The sequence below is a fragment of the Echiichthys vipera genome, assembly GCF_963691815.1.
Source record: "Echiichthys vipera genome assembly, chromosome: 4".
Classification (NCBI taxonomy): domain Eukaryota; kingdom Metazoa; phylum Chordata; class Actinopteri; order Perciformes; family Trachinidae; genus Echiichthys; species Echiichthys vipera.
The window spans coordinates 33,074,068-33,089,608 of NC_139829.1; the positions used below are offsets into that span (position 1 = coordinate 33,074,068).

At 46.3% G+C, this 15,541-nt stretch overlaps 1 protein-coding gene across 1 annotated transcript in view; it reads left to right on the forward strand.

The window, feature by feature from the left end:
- Positions 1 to 15,541, forward strand: part of unc5db (unc-5 netrin receptor Db) — a gene marked incomplete at its 3' end in the record, with an annotated part of 252,798 nt that overhangs the window by 186,085 nt on the left and 51,172 nt on the right. The window contains exons 10-11 of the mRNA XM_083912274.1: positions 862 to 1,224; positions 10,544 to 10,628. Coding sequence (XP_083768400.1) covers positions 862 to 1,224; positions 10,544 to 10,628 — 448 coding nt within the window. The remainder of the gene's footprint in view (positions 1 to 861; positions 1,225 to 10,543; positions 10,629 to 15,541) is intronic.

Sequence of the window (15,541 nt, forward strand, 5' to 3'; positions counted from 1 at the left end):
GCCTCCCGCCTCGCACCCCTCACCAGGCAACAGCTGGGCAGCAAGGACTCAGTGACTCCATCGTTATCTTGGCACGGCTCGTCCGGGGGCATCGCGCGTCTGTGCCTGCCAGATCGATGCGGCGCGCTCCTCGCTCCTTTTGGCAGTTTCGTCACTTCTAATGGCTGCAGATGAAGACCCCCCACCTCAGGCTGTTGGGTCCACACTGCGAGCTGAAGGACTCCTTTACAGAGCAGTCACCTCCACCCCTCCTGGCCCTCCCTCCTGTCCTTCAGGAGGACGACAGGGGTGTAGAGAGGAGCTGACTCCAGCAGATGGATTATGGAGATCAAGCTGTGGGTGTGCGTGGTAATTAAATCCAACGCTCTGACCGTGGCTCCGAGCCCCGGACCTTGTGTCCAGGTTGTGCCCCCTTTACCTCTGGTCGCCTGCCCGGACATGTTGTTTTAATTGATGCTGGAGCTTCACTGGTGAGAGGCAGGAAATTTCCAGAGAGGTGCCTCTTAAACCTTGTTTCAACTGGATTAATGTTACCCCAGGAAATCCAGACATTTGTATTCATACTGGAGAATAAACATGATTTTATTGATTTATATTGATATGATAATATTTAATCCAAGCAGAACGAGGCAGAGTCCAGCTTCTTAGCTTTTAAAATGTCAACTTTTACTTTACTATATCAAGAAATTACACAGAATAAAACGTAGTATCTTGACCTTATTTAGGTGCCAGTGAATTTCATTATGCCATGTGAGTGCTGTACAGGATACACAGAGCTTCAAGTTCCCTACACAATGCGAGTCCCGTGCGAGCAGAGCTGTTAGGTGACCGTGTGGCTGTGCTATCTCTCCATCTCTGTAGGCAACCCGCTGCTTCTCAACTCCTCCATGCAGCCTGACCTAACAGTGGGACGGACATACAGCACCCCCCTCTGCTTCCAGGACAGCACAGACAAAGAGCTCTTTGACCCCCTGCCAGACATCAAGGTCAAAGTTCAGAGCTCCTTTATGGTTTCACTAGGTGTGGCCGAGCGGGCGGAGTTCCACGCCAAAGCCCCAGCAGAGACCTTCCCGCGGGACCTGAGCCGGGACTACAGCAGCACCGCGGACAGACGCCAGAAGGGCCTGCTCACCCTCAACGGGCCCTTCAGCGCCGGCAAAGAGCAGCTGAGGACCAACGGCGTGTTCGGTCACCCCGGAGGACGCCTGGTTGTGCCAAACACAGGTGAGCGTCCCAGGAAGCAGATAAAAAGCACAGGCAGAGTCTGTCAGCAGAGCCAGCACTGCCTTTCTTTCTTCTTTGTGTTGATAATGAAAAGTAGATCCCACACTGTGCTCCTGGTTTCCATAATGAGAGGCTGCAGTGTCTGCTCATTATAGGAGCCATCACCAGCCAGCCAGCGCTGTTTTGCACGGGGGCCAGCCTTCCCACAATGTCTTGCAACACAACAAACATCTAACATCTTTCCACCATTTTCTCTCCACTTCCCTGGAGCTCGTTGTTAAAAAAGATCTGCTGTGTGTGCATCCGGAAAGTACAGTCCTTCTCAGTTAAAAAAAAAAAGTGGTGCAGGGAACTTTTCCTCAGCTCGAGCAGGTGGTGCTATTGCTAAAAAGTGATCCAAATCATTGCCTCCAAAAGGGTTCGAATAGACTAGAACAGCACAACAGTGTTTGACTTGAACACAGTCTGGGAATAAAATAATTAAAAAGGAAAGAACCATGAAAGGAGACAGTATTAAAACATAAAGTAAAACGGCTTATTTTCTATTTTAGAGTACTGTGCTTCTGGTTTCCAACCGCCCAGACTTCAGGATCTCAGACTGAAGGAATAAAAGATGAGACCCGTCTGGATGCCTCTGGCTTTATCTCTTCCCTCTGACAGTAGTCACCCAAGCCTGGTCTGGGCTCTCTCAATTATTTTGCCGGCTGTATGAACTATCCTAGCGAGCCTGTTCCTGGGGTGACCAACATGTAAAGTGGTCACTCAATTCAAGTTTTGTGAAGAATTTCTAAGATTGATTCATACGCTTTAAAGCCATCGAGACTCCTAAGAAGGGAAAGCTGTGGGTGGCATTTCTCGGAAATATTGTCAGTACTTTCCAAAAAAAAGCTGAGGCAGGAGTCCAGGGAGCTGTAAAAGCAATAGACGTCTAGGACATACATTTATTCGCTTTCTTGCTACAGTAGATAAGAAGATTGATGCCAATCTCATGGTACACTAAGCTACAACCTGCTGCTAAGCTTAGGTTAGCACAACGACTGGAAACAGGGGGAAACAGCTAGGCCGGCAACATATATTGAAACTTATTTCTATCTACCTGACTATTTCTTGGTAGATGCTGGTTAATACCTGCTAGATGTGTTGACGTCATCGCTGCTACGAACTCACAGGCGTCCTATGTTCCCCCCTATGTATGTTCCCTGCCTTTGGCTCCGAAAATTGGCCTTCAACTCTCTGCATCCCATAGACTAGCTGCAGCCTCACCTCAGGACCTGTATACACCGGGTAAGAGTAGCAGCCCTAAGTAGGCCTGCAGGTCAGTCTCAGCCATCTTTTTCCAGCCGTCTTCGTATTTGCGAAAACCCTCCAGATTTGTCATCTCCAGGATTATTGTTTCTATTGCTGGTGTGATAAACAGGTAGAATGTAGAGACAATGTCATGGGCATGAGAAACGGCATACCTTGTGGGTCCTGGGGTCATCTTTATGAAGTTTTGTTCTGCGTGCCTGCCGTGTTGGTCATATGCTGCTGAGGACCATGTTATCTTGCCAAGTCTCTCTTTGAGCTTCAGGGTTTTCTTCTTCTTCTGAAGATGATTCATCATGCTCTGGGTTGTATTCCTCCCCATCTTCTTCTTCTGATACATCCTCCACTTCCTCTTCTGAATCACAGTTGTCTCGCTCTGGAGCCTCTTCAGCGTTATAACGCACACTCACGGCTTCAGCACAGACAGAGTTCGGGGCCCTGTCGTCTGCCGCACCTTTATAATCTCTGCAGTCTGCGTTAACACCTGTGTGTTGTTTACGTCTGCTACTGTCTCGTTCACGTCTGCTACTCATTGATCTGAGACTGATCAAAGGCACAGCCGTCCGTGAGAAGACCACATGATCTGTCTTGTTACGTCTGCGACTGATTAAAACAACTAAACATTGAAACATTCAGTGGTTTGTAAATAACTCTGTGACCTTGAGTTCAACTCTTTGTGCCTCACGGGTCATTTTGACCCCAGGACGACCTTTGTACCTTTTTTTGTAGCTTACATGGAAATGTGAATAAAAGCAACATTTCACTTTTTCTACTGTTGGTGCCAATCGAGGAAAAGTCAAGTTGAAAAAATATCGTTTAGGGGATTTTTTTTTGGTTTTTAACACAGTGGCGGGTCATTTTGACCCCAAGACAACAGGAGGGTTACAATGGGAGATGTCTCTAATTGAAAATTCAGTAAAATGATTTGCAAAATGAAATATGGAAACATCTAAAAGACAGAAGTATGTTTAGTCATGTTCACTTCAGCTACACTTTTTGAGGTTTTTGATAGGAACCAAATAGGGAGAATAGGAACTGTATCTATGCACATTATACTGACACACAATCGTCTCACTGTTTCTTACAAGAACAGGTGATAAAAATACAAAGTCCGCTTTATATATGACAAAGCCCAATTCCACCAGCCGCCGATGGGTCTAAGGTGAGAAGAATACAGCAAACAAGTCATATACACAAGAATTATTAGTGTAAATTCAGGGTTTTTTGGCAGTTTTCCAAGCCTTTATTATACAGGACAGACAGGAAAGGGGGGAGAGAGGGGGGGGGGGGGGGCATGCAGCAATGAACCCGTGGCCGCTGCCTTGGACCTTCAGCCTCTTTACATGGGGCTACGGCTCTAACCACTCAGCCACCGGCCGCCCCAAGAAGTCATGTTCTTCCTGTACACCAACTATAAATGCATCAGATCCTTTATATTGCTGTTGCTAAGATCCATCAGTGCCGTTGCCAAGGCAGGTAGCTTTTTGTTATTCCTCCACATCCTCACATACTCTCTCAGGCAAACAGGGGTCATGCTCTCATCATGTCCCGCCAACACAAACGGAGCTACTGGAGGAGTGTGCATGGAGCGTCGTAGCTGTCACCAGGTCAAGAGTCTGTGAGAAGCGCTGCACTACACATCCTCTTCTGTGGTCCTCCTGTACGTAGCTGTGGCCCTCGGCCGGAGTGGTGAGGTGAAGTGAAATCACCGTCTTTCGTGTCTGAGGGTCTGAGTCGCTGCTGTCAAGTGCAGCACTCACACAGCCTGTCTGCAGGGACCACTATTCATTAGACTGCACTGCCGGCCATATGCAGCACTTCACTGCGGATTACTGAAGTCACCTTAGTGATCACTCACTCTCATCTCATCTCATCTTCAGCCGCTTATCCGGGGTCGGGTCGCGGGGGCAGCAGCTCTAGCAGGGGACCCCAAACTTCCCTTTCCCGGGCCACATTAACCAGCTCTAACTGAGGGATCCTGAGGCGTTCCCAGGCCAGTGTGGAGATCTAATCTCTCCACCTAGTACTGGGTCTTCCTCGAGGCCTCCTCCCAGCTGGACGTGCCTCAAACACCTCCCTGGTGATATTGAACCATATTTAGCAACAATCCTTACATCTGTACAATTCAATTGGCTTTAAATTCAGCCCTTGAAAAGAGTATTTACACAAACTATAAATGTGCATCCTCACTCACCTCCAGATTGATCATTTTAGCTTCAGTAAGCCCATGTTTGGAGATATCAGACTCTGATCAATTGAAAACAACACTCAAAAAAGCAGCAACTTCTCTTTACAGATGTCACGGCACACTCACACCATGTGATTGGCTGTCCTGTGTGGCTGTGAGGCTAGGGGGGGTGGGCTCACCTGGTTCCATCCGGCCTTAGTAATTAAGAGGGCGTTCGAGGACAGGTGTGGAGGAGAGTTATGAAGGGACTTAGGGAGAAGAGTGACCCTGAGTCCGTGTCCGTGTGCTACATGTCAAAAATGAACTGTCAAATGGAGTCCGAACGTAACTGAGTGTCGGACCGCTGGGAGCGATCTGACCAAGTGACGGGCGTTGCAGGAGGCCGACGAAGAAGCAGATGAGCCCACACGCTTCCCCCCCTAGCCTGGCAGCCGAATCGTTCCCTCTTTGAAACGTATGAACGGGCAGCCACGCCTCGGAAGCCCTAGACGCGAGTGTGTGCTTATTTGGAAATGGTAAAATACCCGGGGTTGTGTTGGCCGTGTCACAGAATCAATCCGCTGACCATACTTTGAACCAGCAGGTCATAATAGTTTGGCCCTGATGCAAATGTTTTTCTGGGCCCTCACCCCAAACATGACACATTGCTCTGTCACCACGGAGAGGCACACGGCTAACTCCCACCCTGCAGACCTCTCAGCACCACGGACAGCAGCCAATGCACCAAATGTCTCAACGCTGATGTAACAGCCTGCCCTGGACTCAAACCACCACCGCTGATATCTGAGTTTCTTTTTCACAGATAGCTCTAACAGTATGTGGATAAGCACAGAACAGGCATTGAGAAAAGCACAGCAACTCATTATAGGCCTGCACAGTGTGACTGTATGGATGATGGCACCTGATCACACAGTTGCATTCATCATTCATCATCACTGGCACAGCAGCTGACTGTTATCAAAGGTGCAGATCACAGCAGGTGTGCATTTCCCAACGTACGACAGGTAATACTTACATGGTATTAGATTTAAATCCCTGATCCCAAGTAAAAGTTCATCCACACAACTGCTTCACTTCACTTCACTTGCAATGGTGAGCTAACATTAGCCTCCAGCTGCACGTCACCAGTGCTGGTATTGCATGAAGCACATGAAGCTCTCGTCTATCCTTCCTCTTTTGAGCTTTTTCCTGCATGCCGTTATCACACATCATGCTGCAGAGTTATTGCCAATTTGATTCAGAATGTTGTGATGAACAACAGAGGTTGAACCCAAGTGCACGACTTGACTCAGGTGATTCAGTTCAAGCTGATATTTACTGTGACCCAGTGAAAGTACCACGGTGCAGGAAGTGCAGGAAGTAATAACGGCGTGCTAGGAGGGGCCCCGGAGTCCCACGAGGAGTGCCGGTGGTGCTGGGTGAAAACGTGGTGACCTTACCGGTAATGGCGGAGCCGGGTTTCAACACGGTCTGCGTCGTGCAGGTCGGAAGCTTCCCCAAGATGGAGGTCAGGTGGCTGCAGTGACCGGCAGTGGTAGGAGGAGACGAACAGGCGAGATAGCAAGCAGGCAGACGAACTGGCATGCAGGATTAACTGGACAGAGGAATCAACAGGTTAGATATGCTACACAAGCGAAAACACACATAACTAGAGGCCGGTGTCAAACTAGGTACCGCTCAGGCTTAGAGTTCGAACTGGCAATGAGTGGCTGGAAATCCGGAGGTTATACGGAGAGGTTGATTAGTGGGATTAGATGCACCTGGCTCCACCTGCTGGAGAGGGAAGACCACGCCCATTTTTTCCAATATGAGTCCTTGATGGTAGCCAGAGATCCTCCTGACCATAAGATACTGGCCCTTTAAAGGGGTCTGTGCTAGGTCTGGTGCTAAGTTTGTTAAAGCAGGTGGTAAATTCATGAACTCGTGTGTAGGTTCTTCACTGACACAATTGCTGGTCTCCCTGTGATCTGCCTTGATACAAACCTTTTCCCTATTCTGTTCCTTGTCTGTTAGTCGTTGATGTGATGATGTTTCTAACAGTTTATAATTTAGTTCTCATCTCCTGCTTGATGCCGTTTTCTGCGTTTGGGTCCGCCTGCCTGCTTCAACTGTGACCCATCGTGCGCATGCGTGCTGCATTCTGACTGTGGAGGCGCGGTTTTTGTTTTCTGTCTTCTGCACGGACACACACCAGGAGCCTTTCGGAAGCGGCGCATGGCAGAGCTCAGCCAGCGCGGCCTGTACTTTGCTATGCAATTGATCTGACGAGTTCACAAAATTGAGTGAGAAATGCACAGTCGTGGACGTATAAAGAGAACAGTAAACAAATAATAGGTCACTTTTTCTGTGAACGTGCTTGTTATTCGATCGTTTTCAGGGAGCCAGTGCAAAGAAGCGAAAAAACAGGAGAAATATGTTCCCTTTGGTTTGTTTTAGTCAGTACACGAGCTGCTTTAACACAGTTGTATCTGATCCAGGCTGACAATCGTCACATCTGTCAGTTTTCTCCATCCCTGCTGAGCGGCTCTCACTCGCATGTAACACACAATGATTATTTCAAGAAAACAAACTGCTTAATATGCTCATTTCAGAGACGGCTGAGGCACAAAATATCCACTTTTCACAGACCTGCCAAAAACCCGTCTTTATCTGTCATCTCTCACTCTGCGTCTCTGAATCTTTTATTTGTTAAGCAGGGCTTTTGTACGCTCTCGTCTCTTCTGTGTGAATGCCTCTCCGTTCACACAAAAGCAGATGAATGGTGTCAGGCGACAGTGGCAGGGCAGCGTCGCCCTACAGCAATGTCCACTTGCTTCTTGAAAGAGGTTGCATAATCAAAAGTCTAGTGAGCGTTGCTTTTTGGGAGATTTAATAAAAATATAGATGGGGATATTTCTTCTAGATAGTGTCTTGTCTTGTCGAGTGTCTAGGACAGCAGTAGCTCAGTCTTTGGGGACTGGGCTTGGGTCCTGGGCACTGCCGAGGTCCCCTTGGACTAGGCACCGAACCTCCAACTGCTTGGGGCTCCTGTCCATCTCCCACCCCCCTATTTTGACTATTTCTGTCTTCCCTTCTAATATCTATCTTTAAATCTCAGAGACCCACCATGGATGCATTTTTAGGGGGGGGGGATCAGGGGCAGACACCAGGTCAACCGTTGATGCCGCATAGAAGTGTTGAGCATCATCTGAAAGTTGGGACCTGAATATTAATTTGAGATGCAGCTCAGCATTGTGTCTTTGTAGTCATCTCATCTCATCTTCAGCCTCTTATCCGGGGTCGGGTCGTGGGGGGAGCAGCTTTAGCAGGGGGGATCTGAGGCGTTCCCAGGCCAGTGTGGAGATCTAATCTCTCCACCTGGTCCTGGGTCTTCCCCGAGGCCTCCTCCCAGCTGGACGTGCCTGGAACACCTCCCTAGGGAGGCGCCCAGGGTTCATCCTTACCAGATGATCCTGAACCACCTCAACTGGCTCCTTTTCAACGCAAAGGAGCAGCGGCTCTACTCCGAGTTCCTCACGGATGCTGAACTTCTCCCCCTCTCTCTAAGGGAGACTCCAGACCCCCTCCTGAGGAAACACATTTTGGCCGCTTGTACCCGCGACCTTGTTCTTTCAGTCATGACCCAGCTTTCATGACCACAGGTGAGGGTAAGAACGAAGAATGACCGAGAGCTCAGCTCTGTTTTCGTCATCGATCTGTAATTAGAATTGTTTTTATTTTTATTGTATTTTCTCTTTAAGCAGTTTGTTTTATACTTTTTCAAGAAAGACACTGTTTCAATAACGTTTGAGGGGAGTCTATTGATCTTGAATGGATAATGCTCCAGCTACTCTGTGCGCACAGGGGTGGGATTATTATTCTCCCGTGGAGTGTCTCAATAATCGACAGCAACATGTGTACAATCTGTAACATCATATTCCACTGACAAGAAAAATACAAAAACGGAGCAGTTCTCGCTCTTTGTACTGTATAGGTGATGGCTTACCAACAAATAACCCACAAAGACATTTAATCATTGAAAATGAGCCGAACGTGTGATGACATCATTGATAAAATACGTTTACCCAGTTAGGGTGAATGAAAGTGTCCATATAGCTTTTTTCTTTGGTATAAAGGTGCTGGCAGGGCGCTGTGGAGTGCTTCATTACAGCGCTACGAAGCACTGCCCATGGGTTTTGTTGCCGTGACAACATTAACGCTAGCTAGGTAGCTAGCTTAATGCTACATTACAGATGTACGACTACACAGCACGCTTAGAATGGGGACTAGGATAAAGGCACTCACCCCCAAGAACCGATCTGCTCCCACAAATGGGCTTCTCTTCCTGTTTTGTGCACAACAGTGACAACACCAGTGCTTTCCTGCAAAATTCAGATATTTTCAACTGGAGCAGCCGCACAAAGGAGATTTAAACAAAACAGTACTTTAGAAAAGGTCCGCAGGCTCTCTCCTCATTTGGAACAATTGAAAAAAACGACGCTGGCACTCAGAACGCTGTTACTTTTGACAACATTATTACATTGGCCTCATCATCTGTATTTGTAGCACCCATTTGGAAGAGATTTCAACGAGGACTATGTACTTTCTCTGATTTGACATTACATTCAGCGTAGCACGTAGGCTGTCTCTAAGATTACATCCTCTTTGATAGACTATTAATGGTTGTTCTTTGTGCCAATGTTTTATAGGCTAATAATGGAGCCCGGTCTACGGCAATTAGGTTTATAGGTTGTGCTAAATATGATGGAGCGTTTCTGTTTCTGCGGGGGATTCTTTTGTAATTCATTCATTTCTGTAAGGAGATGTAATAGGCTTCCTCCACACAAACACTCTCAAACCTGTAGCTTCATATTAAGAGGATTAATTGGATTCAGAGTGAAATTTGGGCATTTTGAATGCTGATGGGATCAGGTCTTCACACTGAACTCTAAGTGATTTCCACAGGACACAACAACTGGCTTTAGACTAAATCACCGGTGCGGTTTTGAGCACATAGCAACGGTTTAAGGGACCATGCAGTTTTATCCCAGCACACATGTAAACTAGGGTGGGCATGAGTACCTTCATAATCACGAAATTTGGACGTCAGTTTGGATTAAGTACTCGATTTTTTGGGGCCTGTGAATGTTCTCATGTGTCCAGGTCGTCGTTATCCTCAAAGCAATTTCAGTCAAAAGCAACTGGACTTGGTTATTTTTCTAGGAAGACGTTTCACCTCTCATCCAAGAGGCTTCATCAGTTCATGTACGCATCTGACCAGGCTGGGACTGGACCAGGACCAGGACCAGGCTGGGACTGGACCAGGACCAGGCTGGGACTGGTCCAACTAACTGGTGTGAGATCCAGGTATTTAACCTCTCACAAGGCCGAAGATGTCACTGGAACCCTTTGTGCTCCAAGTGCCAACGACCGTCGTTGGTGGAAGTAGGTTTGGACTTGGTTAGTGCTCTATTGAGTCTTAACGACAGTCGTTGGAGTCACAGGAGTGAACAGTTGTTCTTTGAGGTTAGATTGTTGAATGAAGGGATGAAAGGGCAGCATTGTAATTTGTCTCAGACCTCCTCCTCTGTTTAGCGATGGTTTCTCTACTTTTACATAGATGCTTCTTTTACTCCTCTTTCAAACCATCTGTCCTCTGTATTCACTTTTTGTCTTTTTTGTTTTTTTGCTTTGTCACTGTCACTACTATGATGCGCTACTTTGACAATTGGCTCATGCAGCCACCAAGCTAATGCATATATTAATGTTATAATGTTAAAATGTTGCAATGTTATGTCGTTGTAATGTTGCGAACATGCCGTTGACGCATCTGTGTGTGTTTTCCAGGGGTCAGCCTGCTGGTGCCTCACGGAGCCGTGGCCGAAAACATGTCCTGGGAGATGTACATGGCGATCAATCAGGGAGAAGCCAGGTGAGGCCAGAGTTTACCCAAATATCATATCAAGCATCTGTCAGATCTCTATATTTCACATAGACTGTAATGTATTTCCTCAAATTTGATCTTATACAGGAGGAGTACTCACTCCTGTTTTACGTATTAGCGCCTATACAACACAGAGGTCTCCTTTGTTTTCACTGGCAAGGGGGCGCGGCCTTTTACCTGACGTAGGGTTGCTCTCTTCTATGATAACGACCCTGCATCTATTGAGGAGGGGGCAAAATCACAAATCCCAAGCAGCGTTGTAGACGCTAAACACATCCCAGAGTGTGGACAGAGAATTCCAGTCCTTGGTTTTACAGATGAAAGAAACTGACGCCGAACGTCACTTTCAGTATTTCAGGATGTCCGTCGGGGCTTTCGATGACTTGCTCGCTCCTGCTAATAACGACACTTTTTGTGTGCAGTGCCCGACACTGCCCCTACGATTTCCGGTGGTCCTGCGACATTTGGTCCGTATCTGTACGCAGCCACAAGCTTGCAGGATACGTGCTGAAATACGGACGAAATGTACGCAGCGTGCAGAAGGCTTTGTCCGTATCTGTATGGGTATCTAACATAGAGCATAAATGAGTCTTTAACTCCATGTTCATTGGTTCCTAGTGACGACGTTCATCTCCAACAACACCTCACGAATTTAAAAGACTGTGTCATTTCCTAGAAGAGCTGGAAACTTTAGTTTCTAGCAAACTTTACTCAAACATGAGGAAATAGTGCCTTTGTTGGGGACTACTTTAAGTGGCGGATTGATCCAAATCTGGTGCTGTTGTGAGTACGTACTCAGGATGTAGCAGCAGGATGGTGTATGTGCGATCAAGTTGAAAAAAACTACAGTGTGTGTTCATGCTAATGAAGGAACATGTCACCCAGCTCAGCAGTGTGACTCACTGATGTGTTTTTAGCAGTTTTTTGTAACAACCATGGAGCTCTGTGGCACTGAGGGGGAAGCTAAATCAGGATTTACACACACAGTGCTGGGTCTAGATCAGGGGTCTGCAACCCATGGCTCCGGGTTCGCATGCGGCTCTTCAGCCCCTTTTCAGTGGCTCCCTGTAGCTTTGGCAAAAATTATCTAAACAATGTGTAAATAACCTGTTTTTTGTGTTGAAGGGAAAACATTTATCTTGGAGTTCAAGGTGATGTTGAAAAGATATTAGGTGAAACCAAAATATGCGTCACATCCTTGGTGTAAAGCCCAGCGCCTTTCCCTGCAGGGGGCTAATCTTGAGTTGGTGACCCGCACTGCTGGTGGATACCCCCCAAAAACATTAGCGAAGCAAAATAGTGTTTTGTGGACATTTTAATTTGCTTTCACATGATGGTGGCTTACCCGTATGCTTGATATGTGGTGAGAAATTAGCAAACAACCACCATTTTAGGACAGGTAACAAAGCCAGGTAACAGTAACTACATATATAAACTTTTATAAGCTGTGACATCAAATATGTTTTCTGCTCCAGACCAATTTTATCTGGTGGAAGACGGGCAAAATGGCTCTTTTGATAGTAAAGGATGCAGACCCCTGGTCTAGATGAATCCATTGTTGGTTGAGGTGTTTCTTTTCATGGTTTTTTTTGACAGTAAGTAAAATAGAGAATGTCTCCAGCTTTATCCTTTAACAACTACTAATGAATCATTGTTAAATTGATTAAAAGACCAATTGGTAAACCAAGTAATTATTAGTAGCCCACAAGTATGATGTTTAGATATGAACGGTATTTCATTATCTTACTATTTTAACTCACTGTACCCCAAAATGACCTTGACTCACATGATTTGCATTTGCTCTGCATATCCATCCCAGAACTCTCGTTTGGAGATCTTTTGGTAAGAGGCGGGAACACTGGTGGCTGATTGGATAAATCATCTGTCTATCACCACCTATGTTGGTGATAGACAGGCCATATCAACCAATCACATCAACGAAGCGTTTGCCGTACTAACAGAGCATCGAGGCAAAGAAAACAACATGTCGGTAAAGGATACTTGATGTTTATGTAACGTGAATTTACGGGTAAAATGCACAATTTCAGGAGCCCGGTTCGGATTCAAACAGAAGGATCCAAGAGAAAAACGAGTTAGCGAGCAGCTGCTCGATAGCTGCTCATCTCATCAGCAGAAGCCTCTGAACAGTCGCTTCTCGTTTCGTCACACTTCGTCCCGCCTCAAAATCAACGCTGATTGGTTCGGTCGCTTGGGCAAACTTCTCCAAATTTTCTCTGCCGCAAGTTACCAGACTGATCTGAGAGTAAAATACAATGGAGCTCACGAGATCAGGATGGTCTCGCAAGGCTACCCGGAAATAACCTTCCCAAAGCACTTAAAAATATGCAACTTTCAATTGTTAACTACTTACCTTTTACTGTGGGCTATTACTAAATTTACTGGACAGAGAACTGTGACTGGTTACCTTAAAGATTCAGTCTATATATACCATTATAATAGAATTGAAAGCTCCACCTTGAACATTTCTAAATTTAAGTACATTGTCTGATAATGCCTCTATTTCACTTTTCACTGTAAGTAAAGATTTGAATGCAGGTCTGTGCCGTATCAATAGTTTTACTCGTAATAGTTTTACTGTTAATACTCTTTTAAAAAATGACTTATTTTTCTACCAATACCAACATTCCCACTACACAACGTAAAGGAAGACAGCATTTTCCCGGGGCCCCCAAATGACCACATCCACCCCTGAAAACCACACCCAAGTCTCGGCTACTCACGGTCAGAAAAAACACACAAAATAGACATGTTAGTCCTTTGCTTTGTCAAAACCACCCTGGTTACAAAGTAAAGTGTTTGTTTGTTTGTTTATATGGATCTCCTTTAGTTTCAGTGTAGCTAGAAGCTGTTCTTCCAGGGGTCCTTAAGTTTTATGCTGTGACAATACAATTTACACAATCACATTAAACACAACACTCGAACATTAAACATTACATCACATTAAACAAAACACAACTGACAGCAACAGAATCATAACTGATGCAACTGAACAAAAAGCCAAAAACAGACCAACACAAAAACCTTTTTAGTCAGTAACTAACGCCAAAGGCCCCTGACCAAGCGTCAGTTTTTGACGTACTGGGTGTGAGACTGTGTTGAACAGAAGCGACTTTGCATGAATCTACTTTATATCTAAAGAGTTAGTGATAAGAAGAGCCCAGGCAACCACCTCACTACAAGAACTAGCATTAGAAACGGACGTTTTGTTGAAGGTAACATTCTCGGATGGGTTGAGTTATCCGCGGTATGTTGCCGGTGGTAAACAGCATCATGGGAGCGCCTCATGGTCTTCACTTGATGCTTTTTAGCAAAAGGTGAACTTACATAATTTGAGTCGCTGCCGTTCCTGTTGGAAATCCGCTCATGTTCATTGAGAAGCGACGCAGATTTGGTCGTAACATTGGTATGTACAGCACACATGGGGAAATAGCCTACACCTTTATGGAGGTATTTATTTCCAAACAGGTGTATTAGTCACTGGTAACCCGCTGCTCATGACCCGCTCGGCTCTGCTCGGTCTGCGGATCCCTGGCGCCCCGTCCCCGCTGCTGCACAGCTGCTCGCTTGTGTATTAAAAAGTTTATTAATATTGAACGTGGCACGTTTCCAAATTGCACCAAATTCGACACAATAAAGCATTTGGTTAGAACATTAACTGTGGACAGTTTCAATGCAGTCGTCATTAGGATAATAAATAATAAATGTACAGGCATACATACAGAGGGTAGCTGCGTGACCCTGCCTGTTGTCATCCCCCACGTCTGTGTGTGTGTGTACCAGCAGGCTGTGTGACAGATGGGCCCAGTGGGCACCGCAGCCTTTCTTCCCTATAGGAGTCCTCTAGGTGTCATGATATGGGTGTTCTTCTTCCAGTAGCCCCTCGCAGGTGGTAATCTGGACTGTGATGTCCCAGCTGCTGCGGAGAATCTCAGGTTCGTGCCACGCGACCCGGGGGGGGCCTCTGTAATTGAGTCCTTCATTTAGCCAACTGACTTCTAGGAACCAAAGTCACACCTCCGATCCTCCAATCTCCTTTTTGTCCCCACTCCAGAGAGTCAATATGTAGTTATGTACTCCAATCAGTGTCAACAACGTAGCACTCTGGGAGAGAGTCACAACCCGGGAAGCTTGTTTAAACGTTGATGAAAGCGGTGATGAATAGAGCGCGGTGCACTGATGGACATGCACGGCGGAACAGAAGGCACGGACGTCTCCCTGGGCCTTTCATCTTTGCAGTACGAGCATTATGTATTCCGATCACAGCTAGGTAATGACCCTTGGATGGACTGAGCTTCTCTCCAGGGGGCCCGCTCTTCCCTGCAGAGAGCTGCAAGGGTTTCCAGTTTTTCTCTGAAGTGCCACTGTTTATTCACTCTGCTCCGCTCGAATGAAGTCACACAGAAAAGAGACCCCACAACATGCACGCCGAGTTCTGGATCGCCTTGACAGGGCGCTGAAATAATACGATGCAATAAGCGCCGGATGGAGTGAGTTATGGATCTGACCGGCCATAAGTCATCCAGAGTAGGCTCTCATCACCAAGCCCCTTTCTGAGGGGAGACAATCCCATCATATCTCCTAACGTGTACTTACAACAAACTAGTTAAATTAATGAAGCTATGCTGAAGAGTGGCAGTTTAAAAAATGCTGGTCTCATCCTCAAAACATCCTGATAGAAGCTTTATGGCTCCAAGTTGCAGACCTGTGTTGTGTTAAAGTGTGTTCCCCTGTCGAATAGTGTTTCCCTCCTGTTATATCAATAGTTGATTGAATATCAGTTGATTACTTAAAGATAACAGTTAGCCTAACAATGCGTTGGATAAGCGATATCAGGCCACTGTGTTGGGTCATTGATCCATTTGGACCAGGGCAGGACTGAA